Source organism: Bombyx mori, chromosome 26, assembly GCF_030269925.1.
Source record: "Bombyx mori chromosome 26, ASM3026992v2".
Taxonomy (NCBI): domain Eukaryota; kingdom Metazoa; phylum Arthropoda; class Insecta; order Lepidoptera; family Bombycidae; genus Bombyx; species Bombyx mori.
The window spans coordinates 11,307,086-11,325,041 of NC_085132.1; the positions used below are offsets into that span (position 1 = coordinate 11,307,086).

Sequence of the window (17,956 nt, forward strand, 5' to 3'; positions counted from 1 at the left end):
TGTGACTATAGAAATATAATAGTTTTTGACAATAGAACCATAATAATGTCCAAACTTATAATTTTAATTAATTATAGTCGGATTTCGACTACTGCGGGAACACTAGTATTACTAATTAATTGATCATCTTTATTTTAAATTCTCCTACCGAATGGATTTGAACTCCGGCATAGTCATCACGCGACGGGAATGAAGCGGGCCTTAGTTGAATATCAGCCATAGCAGATAAGATTTAATTCGTTTAAGCAAAGTGTGTTTTTCTATCGGACACCATGATTGTGATTGATTGATTGATTGTGTGAAACACTAATGATGTCAGTCCGTATCTGCACTCAGAAATCTACACTCTTTACGTAGTGGTAGTAGAATCAATGTTCTTGGCTGCTCATTGGAGTACTCTGATTATGAGAATATTTAAGACAAGTCCGTCATCGCAGTAACTCCACCAGCACCTTCTATTCTAGCAAAACTCAACCACAATCCGTTTCTAGAGATCATTTTTGGAACGTACCATCAGACTCCGCAATGAAAGCTTAACACGATTGTTGAAACCTGCCAATCTAAAAATTTTGTTCCCTGCAGTCAACAGCCCGACGGCGGCTCTGGCGTTACTGATGATTACCGTAAGGCTGGGAGAATGTGTTCGTATTCGTTAAATTTTTAAAATCATCAGTTAAACAGACGGTTTCAAATTGTGATCTTCACATCACTATAACGGCCGTCTGGTGTAGTGGTAAGTGACATGATCACTACACAAGGTCGCGGGTTCGAATCCCGCCAAGGGAAGATAATTCTATGATAAATATAAATCTCTTTTCCAGGGTTATGGATGTATATTAAATATGTGTATGTGTATAATAAAAATCTTACATTTATTTCCGTTATCTGGTACCTGTAACACAAGTTCTTTACGAACTTATCACGGGACCAGTTAACGTGGCGTGACTGTTAGTAAATATTTATTTATTTATTATTTATTATAAGCTACTGTCACCGGACACACAACGTGACTAAATGCATTCCCAGCTCTCCGACTACTAAGGCAGTGGGTTACTATCTAGCATTATAATTTGTTCATGTTCGAATTCATAGTAAAGAACAGCTGACCGTAAGGCGCATTTGACTGGTTTCATTATGACACTTGTTTTGTATTAACATAATTATATGTATAATGTAGAACCTACTTTGTTGCGTGGTGGTAAGGTGCAAACTTAGAATGATGCAATTTCACACTTCAAAATTAAGTTTTACATTATCGAGACTACTTTTACGGTCCAGTATCATCTTCCGCGTCTTCGTTTTAAAATTTTGGACTTTCAAGTACAACATACAGATGCCTACATATTAACAATTTGTATATTTACTATGAGCATTTCAGACAAGGCCTAATGACACCTAACAACAACAACAACAACAACAACAAGTCATGGTCAGGTGACTCGAAAATAGTTTCGGAAAATCTTTCATTTTTAGCACTCTTTTATTAGCTTCAGACGTATATATGTTTGTAAAGGAATCTTTGAACATGATTTTGACCCCCTTCAAAACGTCGGATTAACTCGAAATTTGGTATACTTACTAAGGACCGATGACAATTCAATAATTTAAAAAAAAATAAAAAAATTAAAATTCACCTAAAAAATGAAACATAAGTAATAGTTTCAAAAACTAACAAAATACGTTTTTATAGAAAGTCCAACTAAAAAATAGAAAATAAATTTTAATAAATTTTAATTCAAAATAGTGTAAGAATTAATTATTTTATTGTAAAAAAAAGCGTGGGGTGCATGGTATCAGTAGTTATATATATTTTATGAACAGATATGAGTAGAAGGGCTATTTTGATAATATCCTGAAAAGCACCCCACGCTTTTTTACAATAAAATCATTTTTTCTTACACTATTTTTAATTCAAATTTATTTTCTATTTTTTAATTGGATTTTCTATAAAAACGTATTTTGTTAGTTTTTTTAAACTATTATTTATTTAATACGTTATTTCAATATTGTCAGCATACTGCAAAGCGTATTTCATATAAAAACATGTCAAGATAGGTTTTACTACTTGCAGTTTGAAATTATAATCTCGCTGAAATCCAAAAATAATGTATTTATAATTTTATTTATCTCTCCATTCCAGACTAATCCAGTGGTTGAATGCGGGCTTAAGTATGATATCTAATTTGGCTTCCATCCTGGTGATATCAGCGGTCACCCGGTACTGGCGCAGCAGATGCGCGAGGGTCGTCTTCATAGACATCATGGCGAAGGTCTTACCTGGACGCACAAGGGAAAAAACAAAACCATGTCATTTAACGCATTTAAACATGAAAAATAGAACAGAATGTTGCTTCATCGCCAAAATAGTAGCAACACACTTTGGATATGTTCGGCGGTTTTGGAACGAAGTTCCTTATGAAACGATGCGGAGGGGTACCCTAACCGGGAAAAAACGTCCGTAACGTAAGATTTTTGTCTATTTAGTTTGTTATCAACAGATGTCGCAGCACGTACATTCAACAATTCCTGAATCGCGGTGACGAGATGTTACACAGTTGATAGACGTTCTCGTATTTCTCTTGCTAAATCATACTCATCTGGCGTAGAGGGATACCGTGATCATTCAGGCGGTTCCCGCAGGGCGAGGCTGCTCCATTGCACTGCGGAGTGGTTGATCCTTGCGATTATTTTTATTTTTATCAATAAAAAAATCCAAAATAAAAAATGTATACCCGAATAATTATTTTCTTTATACCTCGAATAGAACTTAAAATTAATATTTTTATAATAAGGAACTTCGTTCTTATCCGGTGTCCCACGACACCACACGTCTTTTTTACTAGACTGGAGTGAGCTTACACTAATCTTCATTTAATATTCATGACCTACCTATGCAATTTCTTTTTCCCGTACTGAAGCCAGCAAAAGCATTTTCAGGTAGCGTGGTCGGATCCAACCATCGTTCAGGTTTGAAGTGCTCCACGTCGGAGCCCCACACAGGGTGGTGGTGGAGACAGAGCGACACTGGCCCCTGATGGTATTGTAGAATTTCCTGTGAATTAAAAATGGAAATCAATATTTTTAACCGACTACAAAAAGGGAGAAGGTTCTCAATTCAACTGTATTTTTTTATGTTTGTTACCTCATAACTTTTGACTGAGTGAATCGATTTTGATGATTATTTTTTTATTAGAAAGCTGACGCTTCCCGTGTGGTCCCATTTCAATTTAGTCCATTTCTGATAATGGTATCCATGAGAAAACCATATAAGTCTTAAATTTGATGTTAAGTATGATGAAGATATGTAATCATCCAATGGTACCAATCCAAATTAGCTTGCACACCCTTCCTTCAACACTTAATAGGAGTTGAGAAGCGCGCAGTTGATGAGGAAGTAGCAGAAGTAGGTCGAGGAGATTGGATTCTCTTTTTGATGAACAGTTTATCATTTAAATTCTTCATATTTCAATGATTCATTCTAGCGCATAAGTGGTGGTAGGACGCGCGGGTGGGTACCACCACCCCACCTATATCTGCCGTGAAGCAGTAATGCGTTTCGGTTTGAAGGGTGGGGCAGCCGTTGTAACTATACGGAGACCTTAGAACTCGTATCTCAAGGTGGGTGGCGCATTTACGTTGTAGATGTCTATGGGCTCCAGTAACCACTTAACACCAGGTGGGCTGTGAGTTTGTCCAACTGTCTATGCAATGAAATAATAAAAAACAATATTTACTAAGTTTAACATCGCAATCGGTGACCCGTGACACCACTGGAGCGATTGGATAAAGCCTCATGGTCTCCTTAATCGTCGCCTCCAAGTATACCAAGCTCGAGAGGTTCTGTTTCGTGACGTCATCAGAACCTAGCACCTGCTGTAGCCTAGAATACAATAACTGCATTGACCAAGTTTGTTTAATGCTCTAAAATATAGGGCGGTTTGGTTGTGTACCAACTATGACGACCATCAATTGGATTTCACCAGTGTCTCCTACGATGAAGGATTGACAAGAAAACAGCTGATGAGGAGACTTAAAGAACAGGCTATGTCATGCATATGTGGAACATTAGTGTCGAAGCCACTGCGATTAACCATGCATGCTGATTTAATAAGGTCTGCTATTCCAGGACTTTTTGGCGGGAAGGCGAGGAGTGCAGTTCTGTGATTTGTTTTATTTTGCCTATTTAGTGTTTCATCAGGTTCAAATGTGTAATAACGGTGGTTTTATTAACTGTTTAATATCTGAGAAAGTTCACAAATGTGGGAAAATGAAACAAAGCCGCTGGACGTAGCTTCTCGGGATCCTCCAAAAAGTCCACTGAAAAAGTCTCAGTAGATGACCACCATTTTACTAAGATTATATTTCATCTCATATCATCTCATCTCATTTCGATTAATCAACTTCATTTCGTTTCACTTCATATTATCATTTTCCATAAAAATAAAAATTTATATTAAAATAAGTCCTGACCTAAAGGTCTTACTTACTAGGTCATAAAATCCCTTTAAAAAAATCAGCTATTCCAACACATTTGAAATTAGAAGTGAGTGGTTTATAATGGGCAGCGAAGTCTTCTTACATACACGTTGTTAGAATATAGCTCCTCCTACTGTTCCGCGATGAGTTTTGAGACACCCTTTGAGACATGAAGTTGAAATCTCATTTGTATTCTTTTTTTTATTGCTTAGAAGGGTGGACGAGCTCACAGCCCACTTGGTGTTAAGTAGTTACTGGAGCCCATAGACATATACAACGTAAATGCGCCACCCACCAAGGTCTCAGTATAGTTACAACGGCTGCCCCACCTTTCAAACCGAAACGCATTACTGCTTCACGGCAGAAATAGGCAGGGTGGTGCTACCTACCCGTGCGGACTCACAATAGGTCCTATCACCAGTTTTGTATTGCAGAGCGACTGTCCCTGTAACGTAGAAATTGCAATTAAGAAGTCTTCTTCCAGCTCTTCTGTGTGCTCTTCTGTTTCTAGCCAAATTCTGTTCTGTCGCATTGACCATACGTAACAGGTTTGGGTTTTCAAAATATCTAACGATCAGACACGAGTACCTACGTTTTACACGCAGTGTTTTCCGAGCGCTATGACATATGCTTCTTCAAACGAGGCTTGTGAAGAGTATTAAGCGGTAGGCAACGGCTTGGCTCTGCCCCTGGCATTGCTGAAGTCCATGGGCAATGGTAACCACTCACCATCAAGTGGGCCGTATGCTCGTCTGCCCACAAGGGCAATAAAAAAAACCACTATTATTTAGTTACAAGTTCTTACCGTGATTTTCACTTTTTTTTTTTGTTGCTTAGATGTGTGGACGAGCTCACAGCCCACCTGGTGTTAAGTGGTTACTGGAGCCCATAGACATCTACAACGTAAATGCGCCACACACCTTGAGATATAAGTTCTAAGGTCTCAGTATAACTACAACGGCTACCCCACCTTTCAAACCGAAACGCATTACTGCTTCACGGCAGAAATAGGTGGGGCGGTGGTACCTACCCGCGCGGACTCACAAGAGGTCCTACCACCAGTAAACTATTGCGTATAAAAAAATTAACTATTGTGTTTCCTTATTGCGAGTTGCAAGCGCCATGAGCACTGGTAGATCGTGTGAATAGGTAAATTACATCGTATGTAACGTACATAGAGCCGAAAGTTGCAAACGTTTTTAATGCTATATATGTATAACTTTTATTTTAAGTTGATAACGATCTATTTCCAGTTCCAACAATACCTACTCCTCATAAATTCGTTGTTGCACCGGAGGATGCGACCCGACACACATAAGCGTATAGAGAAGCGTGTATGGCACTGTGTCGTGGCCGGCCGCTATGAACGTGGCGAGCTCGTGTATTACCTCCATATCTGAAAGCCCTTTTTCCTCTGCTATTTCTATTAGCAGATCTATGAAGGGCTTTTGTTCTCCTGCAACGATAAAAGCACTATTAAAATATATTACCATAACACTACTTAGTAGAATCGGTCTGTAGGTACTCGGTTGAGAACCGCAATTGCTTATAAGCTCCTAGTCAAGAATCACTGAGTTCCTGGTAACCCTAATCACTTCGATGTATGTTACTACCATACTACTTATACCACTGTCTGTTAGCTGTGGCCACAATCTAACCATACTTTTTCCTTTTCCTCAATGTTTCTTCTTCCTCGACTACTTTTTTCTTCATTCCTGATCTAGAATTAGCTGATATAGGCATTCGTAGCTCTCTTTAAGTCACCACGTGCAATGAGTTTAGAGCCTCAAATTATATTGTTACGCCGGTAAGAATAACGCCATCTATCGCCGAATAGTCGAACGAATATCAAAGGATCTAGTAGTACCTAGAGCGCTCGATAAGTACAACGCCATCTATTGTCAGATAGCGGAAACAAAACTAGAGATGTGTGGAATATTCTCGATAATTCTAGGGATGTGGTATCGGCTATAAAAGCGTTGCAGAGATGGCACGCAGTCAGTTAGTAATCGAAACTACTCGAAGCGAAACAGCGAACGGATCACCTGAAGCGAAGCGAAAGAAACGAATTGAGAGTTTTAAAGTGTTTGTGAAGTGTTTTAAGTGTTATAGTGTTGAATACAGTTTTTAATTTGTAATTCGGTAGAATTTTATTTATCCCGAGCCCCAGCGCGTAACAATATTATGTATAACGGCTGTCCCACTCTTCAAACAGAAATGTATAGCCGCTTCACAACTGAAAGAAGCGCGGTGGTAGTACCTATTGGCGGCTCTCAGTTTAATTAATGGTGGACTCAATGGACTCTGGTACCGTTTATCATCAGGCTCACGTTGAATTCGTTTACTAGCCTTTTTCGTAGCAGATATCTACAGTCAAGCCTTCTGTGGATCTTTTGCTTATTGTTATTAGTTTTTTTTATATAATTCCGGTTTAAGAATAGAAAACAAATTAATATCTCGTGTAAGTATTCAAGATTAGCACCCCACCAGCATACGAAGTTGTAACGGAACCGTCAAGGTCTATATATTTGCGGACATTAAATAATTAGATAAATTCAATTAGTCGTAGTCACCCGAATAATCCTGCGTCCCATTTTCCAAATTCAATCTTCTTATTTCTTTTCTGTTCTTCAGCACCTATTAACATTAATACATTTTATTTCGATTACCCCACAGCATCCTGACGGTGATGATACACTACCATTGAAACTATTTCAGTTGAACAGCCGTAAACGTATAGTATCTATATTTCAATAAGGCTTTGATAGGACCGCGGTAACTCTTCGAATTCCGCAAAGACTTCGCCATGCAACCTAACCCAAACATCGCTCGGGCAGAAAAAAAATCTCATCTCTACAGGCTGGCTAAGCCATTGTACTCGCTCACCCGTCCTGATTAAACTGGAAAGGCCTCTGGACCACTATAATCCAACTCACGGCACATTCGATGTTTCGAGAACCCATAGAGAAACCAACTTGGATCTCTATTGTGTCGTAAACGGCTCACCCATCTTTCAAACTGCTTAGCGACGGGATTAGCCGAGATGGGACGACCTATACAGCTCGCATGTCTGGGATAATGTTGTAAAATGCGCACCATGGCATTAACCCCATGAAGCACAGCCACAGCATAATCCTGTTCGATCTTCAACTTTGTCCTGTTGAAGACGATGTCGGAATGCAGCCAGAACTTCTGAAACCTCTTTGTGAAGATATTATGCAGGATATTATTTGTCTCCAAATAACTGTTGAATTTTTCAGGAGTTACTTCTTGATCGGATACTCCGAGTATTGTTTCTGGAATTTTAAGTTTAAGTGGTTAATCCACTTAAATTAATTAAACATTTAAATATGTTTTGATTATCTAGCTAATTACCCAAAACTGACTGTAAATTCTGTTTCTCTAAATGTAGTGAGTAAAATAATGCCTTCCACCAAAATTTACAGTTTTTCAGATTACTACAAACGGATATGATATGATGATACTTACTAAACACCAAACGTAAAGAATGCAACGAAAGCTTATTTAATATATAAATTTTTTCAAGGTCTGCTTCTGCTGCAAGTTCATCCACCAGACTCCTGGCTTGATTATTGAAAACGTCAACAAAGCCATCCAAAATGGTGTGTTTAAAGGCTTGATTCAGAAGTCTTCTGTTGTTTCTCCATGTCAGAACTACGAATGATTGTTTAGTTTAGGCATTACTTCAAAAAAAATGTGTTGAAAGTTTTTCCGGACTCAAGCTATGATATTCTCCTTTATTATTGACACTAAACATGAACTCACATGCCAAAACACACTATTAATATTCAAGATCCTCCCCTTACCAATACCAATGATTGGTCACGGTATCCCCTACGCCAAGTAAGTAAGAATAAAAAATGTATGGAGGAGAGAAGCCAGAAGATAGAAGAAGAGAAGAAAAGAAGAGAAAAGTCGGTCTAACCCACACAACCAAGCCTGCTACTCTCAATCCTGTACTTCATCACCCCTGCCTCAATAGTCAAGGGGACGCGACGACCTCACGGAGACCGATAAGTCAATTTCTACTTATATTTATTGCATCAGTTAATCGGACCGACTGACGGGGAGCTGTACAAATTCTTAAATATTTTATTATTCAAATGAAAATTACCTTAGTCAAAGCTGGAATGTTTAGGTTCGTTAATATTTTAATTTGAATCAATACATTTCTTTACTAGCCTCAGCCTCCATTCTTTGACGATCAGTTTTAGTTATTTCTGGTTTAATTATTCAAAACTACAAATGTTTTCGACACAATTTAGCTTACCATCTGCAGTGAACAGACCGTCACCCAACCAAGGCCTCGAGAAGCCATAGATGTAACTTTTTTCCATAGACAAATTAGCCACGGTGTTGATATCCTCTGGATCAGTCACAGCTGTAAAAACATGACACGACGTGACACTTACGATAGCCAGAAATTCAAGAACCAAATAAATTCAAGAAAGGTATGTTACTGGTAGGCAGCGGCTTGCTCACGTCAATGAGCAACGGTAACCATCCACCATCCGATGGGCCGGAAAGTTGTCCACCGGCATTGGCAATAAATAAATTTGTTTTCATGCGAAGTTCTCGGGATCAGTGTGCTTAGTGCGAGTTTTTTAACTTTCTCGAAAAAACTGTTTAAGTGGTAGCAATAGCTTTCATTTTTGTTTCTCTTTATAGAGCAACTCAGTTTGTGCTATAGTTTTACTGGGCTAAACTTTATTTTGATGTAAATAAAATAACACATCTATACTAATATATAAATCTACAGTGGTTTTAACGGATGTTCCGTTATAACTACTGAACCATGCATTTGATTGACTTGAAATTTGATATCCATGTAGAAAATACATGTACTTAATGGATAGGCTAATATTTATATGAGGGTTGGACTCCCTACACCAGTTGCGGGGGTGTTAATGATGAGAATCTTTGTGGGGGTGAGAAATAATAATTTAAATGCCCAGCGAAGCGGACGGGTACAGCTAGTTATATAAATGGCAAATGCATAAATGGCAAAAACTTATCAAGTAATCAAAACACACGAATCTGTGCTGGCACGAAGCACTAATTAATAACACATTTCATTGTTGTCGATAATATTTCCAGGAAACATTATTTTTTTTCTTCGTGTAAAAAACAAATTAGCATTTACGTCAACAGTTTGCTATTTGCATATTGGCCAGGTCAGTTTGTTCATAATTAAGTACGTGTATGTGTTTCGTTGGCAACAAATATACATTTCGCTGGCATAATTTTTTGTTTCATTGACGTCACGTATAAAATTTATGTGAATTTTTTTTTTATTGCTTATATGGGTGGACGAGCTCACAGACCACCTTAATAATAATTAAAAAAAAATTATAATTTTGCGGGATTGATTTTTATTACACGATGTTTTTCCTTCACCGTGGAAGTCAATCGTGAACATTTGTTAAGTACGTATTTCATTAAAAAAATTGGTACCCGCCTGCGGGATTCGAACACCGGTGCATCGCTACATACGAATGCACCGGACGTCTTATCCTTTAGGCCACGACGACTTGTACGACTACGAATGTCGTAACATTACGACGCCAAGATACGACGCGTTGCTTGTGAAAATTAATAACAAAATTCGTTTACCATAAACTTTCTTCGGTCCAAAAGAAATGGTGACCAGTCCGCCATTCTGAAGACTCTCCCTTGATATCCGCTGAGCTATTTTCCACAGATCTGCAAGGTTTATTTATTTATTTATTTTATTCAGAGCCTTATTATATACCGAGTGAATTAAGAAAGGAAGACATATAAGAGAGAGAGAGAGAGAGAGAGAGAGAGAGAGAGAGAGAGAGAGAGAATACACTTTATTGCACACCAAAACACAATTTACATTCAAAAAAACAATCAAAAAACAGATAAATTTGTACAATAGGCGGTCTTATCGCTAAAAGCGATCTCTTCCAGACAACCGTTTAATTTATAGAAATTCTGGAAAATATAAAAAAATATAGCAGGTATGTTGCGGTGTACTATAGATAATACATTATAGAAAATATATACATACAATAAACAAAATATATACCGGTTACATATAATATGAAATATATACTTATTATTATATACCAATATACTTACATACAATACATACTAATATACTTACATACACATAATACATCAACAGTATGGAAATAATAAATGATGATGCAAACAAACAGCACTAAGAAGATAAGTAGTGTTCCTTCACCATTCTTTTAAAACAGTTTAAAGTTTGAGCACTTCTCACTGCATCCGGTAGAGCATTCCACAATCGAACCGCCTGGACGGTGAATGAATGATCAAAGAATGATGATGAATGCGCCGGCATTTTCAGTCTCAGGCTATCCGATGATCTCAGGGAAAAATTATGTGTATCACGTAGGAACTCGAAACGTTCTTTGAGATATATGGGGGCATGGGGGTTAAAGAGAGTACAGTATAGTAATGAAAGGACATGAGTATTGCGGCGAAGGCGAATTGGTAACCACTTGAGTTTAGTGCGAAATTCAGATACATGATCATATTTCCGTAAACCAAATATGAATCTTATGCAGAAATTTTGTAGCCGCTCAAGTTTATAAGAATAAAAGTCAAATCCTCTAATATTAGAATTTGCGTATTTAGTGGTGATGGGTGGCGTTTTGTGAACCTCCACGAATAGGTAATGTCACTCTGCCTATTTTTACCATGAAGCAGTAATTCATTCCAGTTCCAGCATTACAGTTAGAAGGGCGGACAGCCAGCCGGGCGAGTCTACAAGAGTTAGAACTGAGACTCACCTCACCCATCATTTGTTGTTTTACGTGTATAACTGACTTGTTGTTACTTGATATTATATTGACAATTCTTCTTTTCTCTTTGATATGACATGAAATTTGTTAGACATCTACATATTAATACGTGAAGCAAAAACTTTGTATCCCTTTTTACGAAAATTGCGCGGACGGAGGAGTATGAAACTTTCCACACTTATAGAGAATATAGAGAAGAAGTGCACAATGCTAATATTTTTTTTAAATAATGCATAAAAGATACATTAAATCAATAAAGAAAACATTACACACACTACATACCATGTATTTGACGCACACACGCATGTATACTATTTATTGTCAAGCTTTTGTCCTTGACGTCTGTTATCAAATTGAGATTAAAAATTGTTTGTTTTTGATAACATTTTTATAGTGTAGTCTTGGCGAAATTTGTGATTATAGAAGTATAAAATACAATCTTAATAGTGTACAAACTTACAATTCCAAATAATTATAGTCGAATTTCCAACAATTATTACTGTATTACTTGTTAAAGAATTTCAAAGTATGTTTTCATTAGGTATTCTTTTTTTCTTTAATTATTGTATTCCATCTTCGAGCCGATGAATTGCCAATGTTATGTACGCCATTATTGTCACATGCATCAGGCCAGAAATTAAATAGTTTAAGCTATTTTCAATGTTAAATGCACATCACAAACATTTACTTTTAGAGGTAACTAAGTAGTAGCAGTACTTTTTTTATATAAACAAATAATAAATACCCTAAGGTGGGTTTTTTACACTGATGTCTATGGATCCTGGTGTCCACTTGGCTCAGGTGGGTCATTAGCTCCTTCACTCGTCTCAGTATTAATGTATGCACTCGAAGAAACAAAATCTATAACAAAATGAAATTGTTAATGAGCATAACGATCGTGTCTGGAGCTGCACCTCTTACCGCCCGGCCTGATATCTTATCATGTTTTTTCCTGACCGGCTAACCTATACGCAATAACACAATGACTGTTTGCAAGCCTTATCATATACCTACAGCCGAAGTTATTTTATGCAAACAACACGTTTCTGGTGTGAACATTATGACATTCTCTCTGCACGTTCACAACTTCATTTACTATTATTTCTCATTTATTTTGAGAAGGAAGCTTTTTTATTGCTTAGATGTGTGGACGAGCTTACAGCCTACCTTGTGTTAAGTGGTTACTGGAGCCCAAAGACATCTACGACGTAAATGCGCCACCCACCTTGAGATATAAGTTCTAAGGTCTCAGTATAGTTATAACGGCTGCCCCACTTTTCAACTCGAAACGCATTACTGCTTCACGGCAGAGATAGACAAGGTAGTGATACCTACCCGCACGGACTAACAAGAGGTCCTATAACCAGTAAAAATAAAGGAAGACTTTGAGTGTAAACACAAATTCTGCTCCGACACGCCTATACAATATGCTCTCGGTCTGACGGAATAGCTTTATTTTCCTCCCAATCGACTCGTGGATCAAGTCATATTCGTGTTAAAAAACCGGGTAATGACCTTGAACAGTAAATCTAAAATTACAGTTTATTCAAGGCGGTTCATCGTCAGTGCTTATTTTGACATATGGGGAACAGACAAGAGCTCTAGGCTTCGCGCGTGCTACGAGGGCTGCACTAAAAGTATCGGGAATGGAATATTTCCACTGTTCCTGTCATATTAAAATCTTTTTAATTGAAAACTCCTTGGTTTTAAAAATCGAATACCATTTATTTATTTAAAAAAGATTCTCGGTCTTGTCACGAGGTTTTGTCAAACTTGTTTAGTCGTTGAGAAAATGGAATTGACTCGAGAAAATTCAAGAGCGATGATTTATTATAACTTTCGAAGTGGTTTAACACAAAAACAGTGTGTTGACCGGATTATTTCTGCATTTGGTGATGAAGCCCCATCCAAAACCACAATTTATCGCTGGTTTGCTGAGTTTCAACGTGGACGTGTCAAGCTCAGTGATGATCCCCGTCAAGGTCGTCCAAAAACTGCAGTCACCCAAGAAAACGTTGATGATGCGCGTAAGCTGATTGAGGAAGATCGACATGTGACATACCGCGAAATTCAGGCAACTTTAGACATTGGCATGAGTCAAATACAAATAATCTTGCATGAACAATTAGGTGTAAAAAAGTTGTTTTCCCGATGGATACCGCATTCGCTCTGTGAAGAGCAAAAAGCGGCTCGCGTTACTTGGTGCGTCAGAACTCTCGAAAGATTCCACGCAGGATCCTCAAATGCTGTATACAAAATTGTATCAGGTGACGAATCCTGGATATACGCGTACGAACCCGAAACAAAAAACCAGTCACGAGTTTGGGTGTTCGAAAATGAGTTAAAGCCAACAAAAATTGTTCGTTCACGGAGTGTTGCAAAAAAAATGGTGGCCACGTTTGTCTCCAAAACCGGCCATGTTACGACTATTCCTCTTGAGGGACAAAGAATGGTTAATGCAGAATGGTATGCTAGCATTTGTTTGCCACAGGTCGTTTCTGAACTCCGTAAAGAGAACTGCAACCGCCGCATCATCCTCCATCACGACAATGCGAGTTCTCACACCGCGCACAGCACAAAAGAGTTTTTAGAGCAAGAAAATATAGAATTATTAGACCATCCGCCGTACAGCCCCGACCTAAGCCCTAATGATTTCTATACTTTCCCTAAAAAAAAGAATAAATTGCGTGGACAGAGATTTTCATCATCTGAAGAAGCTGTGGACGCCTACAAAACGGCCATTTTGGAGACCCCAACTTCCGAATGGAATGGTTGCTTCAATGATTGGTTCCATCGTATGGAAAAATGTGTCAAATTTCGCGGAGAATACTTCGAAAAGCAATAAATACATTTTTAAATAGTAATGTTGTGTCACTTCGTTAATTCCCGAAATTTTCAGTGCCGCCTAGGTATTATAATAAAATTATGTATTGCCCTTCTCACAGGATAGACAGTGGCTTGGCTCTGCCCATGGCATTGCTGAAGTCCATGGCCGACGGTAACCACTCACCATCTACCGTGGCCTTTTGTCAATTGTACAATGTTTTGTATTGATGATCACTTTGTTGGTGCATCTTATTAAATAAATAAATAAATTAAAAAAAAAGGCAAAAGAAGGTGGTTCAGTTAACACTGTTCATATGCGTCCAGCATCGAACAACGCTGATTTTAAGTCACCCCCGTTCTCTTTTGATTTATTGCGAGATTTAAAGCTAGGCACAGACTTAAAACGTGGTATAAACTACAACTTAGACAACTATTTAGGTTTTCCGTACCTATTCTCTGATAGCCTAAGGGGCTATTTAAAATAGTCCCTAAGGTTACCAGCCCCTTTATATAGCCTAAGGTGACTATTCCAGCTACGCACGGACGGATAGGTCAGCTCACGAGCTCAACCTGAGAGAATTTGCTAACACTAGCCCTAGCAAGAGCAGTGCTTCGCAGAATCTACCACCGGATCGGAATCGCAACCAGCTGAGATCCAGCGAGAAACTGAAATACAACTACACAACGATCTTCTATAAGCGTAAATGAATACTAATGAATACTCACGAACGCTGTCTCCAACAAACAAGTGCGCGTGTCCAATGAAAGGTAGCCTTCTAGACAGTTCCGGAAATTTCGCATTACGTCTCAGACATTTCTCGAAATAGACGATGCAGACAATAATTATGAACAAGTATACCGCTATAAACATGTTGAGGCTTCAGCTGAAATTTAGAGATTGCATAGCATTAGCACAAGTGAGCTCACCCTCCGTAAGAACAACATGAACGTCAGTACATTTCGCGGAATGTGTTAGTGAGCAGACTCGACCTTGAAAATGTATAAGAATGCACACACAATAGAGTCGTAATTGAGCGACATTTAACTTTACTTATCGAATACGATTATGCAGACTTCTTCAGCTCAGAGGCGACAGACCCTACTAGACTTTCTTTTTAATACGCTTTTATTAGCTTCAGAGGTATGTATGTTAGTATGTAACGGAATCTTTGAACATGATTTTGACCCTCTTCAAAAAGTCGGTGTAATTCGAAATTTGGTATGCCTATTAACGACCGATGACAATTCAATATTAAAAAAAATTTGAAAAAAAAAAATTTGAAAAAATTGAAATTGAACTAAAAAATGAAAAATAAATAATAGTTTAAAAAAACTAACAAAATACGCTTTCATAGAAAATCCACCTAAAAACTAGAAAATAAATTTGAATTAAAAATAGACAAAGGAAAAATGATTTTATTATAAACAAAAGCGTGGGGTGCATGGTATCAGTAGTTATATATATTTTATGAACACATATGCGTAGAAGGGTTTTTTCATTATTTAATTGTCTATAAAAGCGTGAAAGGTGATACAAAAGGGTGGTCAGGACCCTCAGCAATGAGGAATACGACGCAAGGAGGAGGATAAAAGCGTATTCTGTTAGTTTTTTTAAGCTATTATTTTCTAATTATTACCTTTTTTGTGGTTGACAAAAATATGTATAATCCTATCGCCACACCTGAGAGAGCCGCGACAGACTCACGAGCTGTGTAAAGAATGGAAATTATAGTGCAGCACGTCGAAATTAAGTTCGTAACAGTCATAGAATACACTAGCGGCCCGCTCTGGCTCCGCTCGGGTCCTTAATAAAAATTTCAACGATATTTGACGTTGTTTTATTTTTTTAAATAAAAGAACACTTATCGCGGCTTTACTACAATAGTTAGACATATGCTGTTGCGACACTTTTTTTAATTAACAATATGTTCTACAAAGTCGTAGTACTTACATTATTTTATTCTATCGTCAATTGTTTTCGCAGGGCAAGCGATGTAAAGAATACTTTAGGTAATTTTTTTAACTCTTGGGTTACATTCTTGGAGTTTTAGTAAAGCTCTCAAATTTTTTTCAAAAAAGATTATGCCTATGTCACTCGGGAATAGTGTAGCTTCCAAACAGTGAAAGAATATCTCAAGTCGGTTCAGTAGTTTCGGAGCCTATTCAATACAAACAAGCAAACAAATCTTTCCTCTTTATAATATTATAAGTATAGATTACTCACTGCACTGAATACAATGTCAAGGACATGAATTTAATCAGTAAACATTTTCCTCGATCACACGAATTCAATAGCAGAACTTGAATTGATTTTACGAACACATACACCTGGTAATAAGTATCGTGAAAACGTGAGTGGGGATAAAAATTGGTAAATAAGTAAAAAAAGGACGAAGTGTGTGACCTTCTCCACTATAGGGTTCCGCGGTCAAGAAAAAATGTTACAAGTTCGATTTTAAAGTTATTCAATACAATAAAGTATGATTTTATACCAGAAGGAAAGTTTCAAAGCTACAGTTTTTACTGGTGGTAGGACCTCTTTTGAGTACCCGCGAGTAGGTACCACCACCCTGCCTATTTCTGCCGTGAAGCAGTAATGCGTTTCGGCCCGGTCATCGTTCTCTTCCGGTCATCATCCTCGTCGAACCCGTCGATTGAGACGAAGGGCTCGACGAGTAAATTAACCCACAGACACAGCCCACTGAGTTTCTCGCCGGATCTTCTCAGTGGGTCGCGTTTCCGATCCTGTGGTAGATTCTGCGAAGCACGGCTCTTGCTAGGGTTCGTGTTAGCAACGTCATCAGGTTTGAGCCCCGTGAGCTCACCTACTAGTTAAGGTTACGCTGATATAGCCTTCAAGCTTAGGTAGGAAAAAAAAGCATTTCGGTTTGAAGGGCGGGGCAGCCGCTGTAACTATACTGAGACCTTAGAACTTATATCTCAAGGTGAATGGCGCATTTACGTTCTAAATGTCCAGTAACCAGTTAACACCAGGTGGGCTGTGAGCTCGTCCAAGCCATCTAAGCAATAAAAAATAAATAAAAAAGGAGACTTTTACTTAATTTACCGGTTTTTATAAACAACTACCACACTAGCTCTACTGTCCACATTGTATGGTACGTACCGTGCTACTTAGGTATACATCTGTGAGTAGCAAACTACGCATTTTTTTATTGCCCTAGTAGGCAGAGGAGCACACGGCCCACCTGATGGTGAGTGGCTACCGTCGCCTATGGACTTCAGCAATGCCAGGGGCAGAGCCAAGCCGCTGCCTACCGAAATATGTTACAAATATGTTCTTCTTCTTCGGATAACATCACGGCACTTTAGTAATTCACACACCGCCAGCCCTTCCTGACACGCTTGCAATGTAATTTAACTGGTCTCAGAATTTCACGAAAGCGGTTAAACCACATCTCGAACGACTACCTGACTTTCGGCAGATCTCTGTTATTTTCTCGAAGATCAATTTGGTGCAATTATATATCCCCGTGCCGCTTTTTGCGATGAAACCCTAAAATATATTAAACTCTGACGTTAATCCACATACCAAAGGTCTGTCGTAAATTTATACTTAATATTATAAAGCTGAAGAGTTTGTTTGTTTGTTTGAACGCGCTAATCTCAGGAACTACTGATCCGATTTGGAAAAATTTTTCAGTATTAGATAGCCCATTTATTGAAGAAGGCTATAGGCTATATAACATCATGTTAAGACCAATACAAACGGAGCACCAATAAAGAATGTTTCAAAATTTTATTATTCAAAAATATTTTCACTTTCTATGTAAATGAAGTCGCGGTTTAAATGTAGCGTAATGCCAAAGTAACTATTC

General features: G+C 38.0%; 1 protein-coding gene across 1 annotated transcript; it reads right to left on the reverse strand.

Annotated features, from left to right (window-relative positions):
• Window positions 1–2,090: 2,090 nt before the first annotated feature.
• On the reverse strand, window positions 2,091–16,423 carry LOC101742342 (cytochrome P450 4V2). Its single transcript, XM_062676255.1, has 13 exons — window positions 16,345–16,423; window positions 15,758–15,828; window positions 14,847–15,004; window positions 10,111–10,200; window positions 8,768–8,878; window positions 7,966–8,151; window positions 7,573–7,772; window positions 7,050–7,113; window positions 5,746–5,932; window positions 3,726–3,880; window positions 3,094–3,119; window positions 2,890–3,052; window positions 2,091–2,277 (listed from the first exon to the last, which is right to left on the reverse strand). The coding sequence occupies exons 3-13, from the start codon at window positions 14,989–14,991 to the stop codon at window positions 2,120–2,122; spliced, it is 1,485 nt and encodes a 494-aa protein (XP_062532239.1). The 5' UTR covers window positions 14,992–15,004; window positions 15,758–15,828; window positions 16,345–16,423; the 3' UTR covers window positions 2,091–2,119.
• Window positions 16,424–17,956: the final 1,533 nt, after the last annotated feature.

Bases quoted from the DNA above. Each gene is read 5' to 3' on its own strand.
- LOC101742342 (XM_062676255.1), bottom strand. From the start codon at position 14,991: ATGTTTATAGCGGTATACTTGTTCATAATTATTGTCTGCATCGTCTAT. The intron at 10,201-14,846 runs GTGAGTATTCAT...TAAACCTTGCAG, and splicing joins GTTTGTTGGAGACAGCGTTC to ATCTGTGGAAAATAGCTCAG. The intron at 7,114-7,572 runs GTGCGCATTTTA...TAATGTTAATAG, and splicing joins TTCATGGGGTTAATGCCATG to GTGCTGAAGAACAGAAAAGA.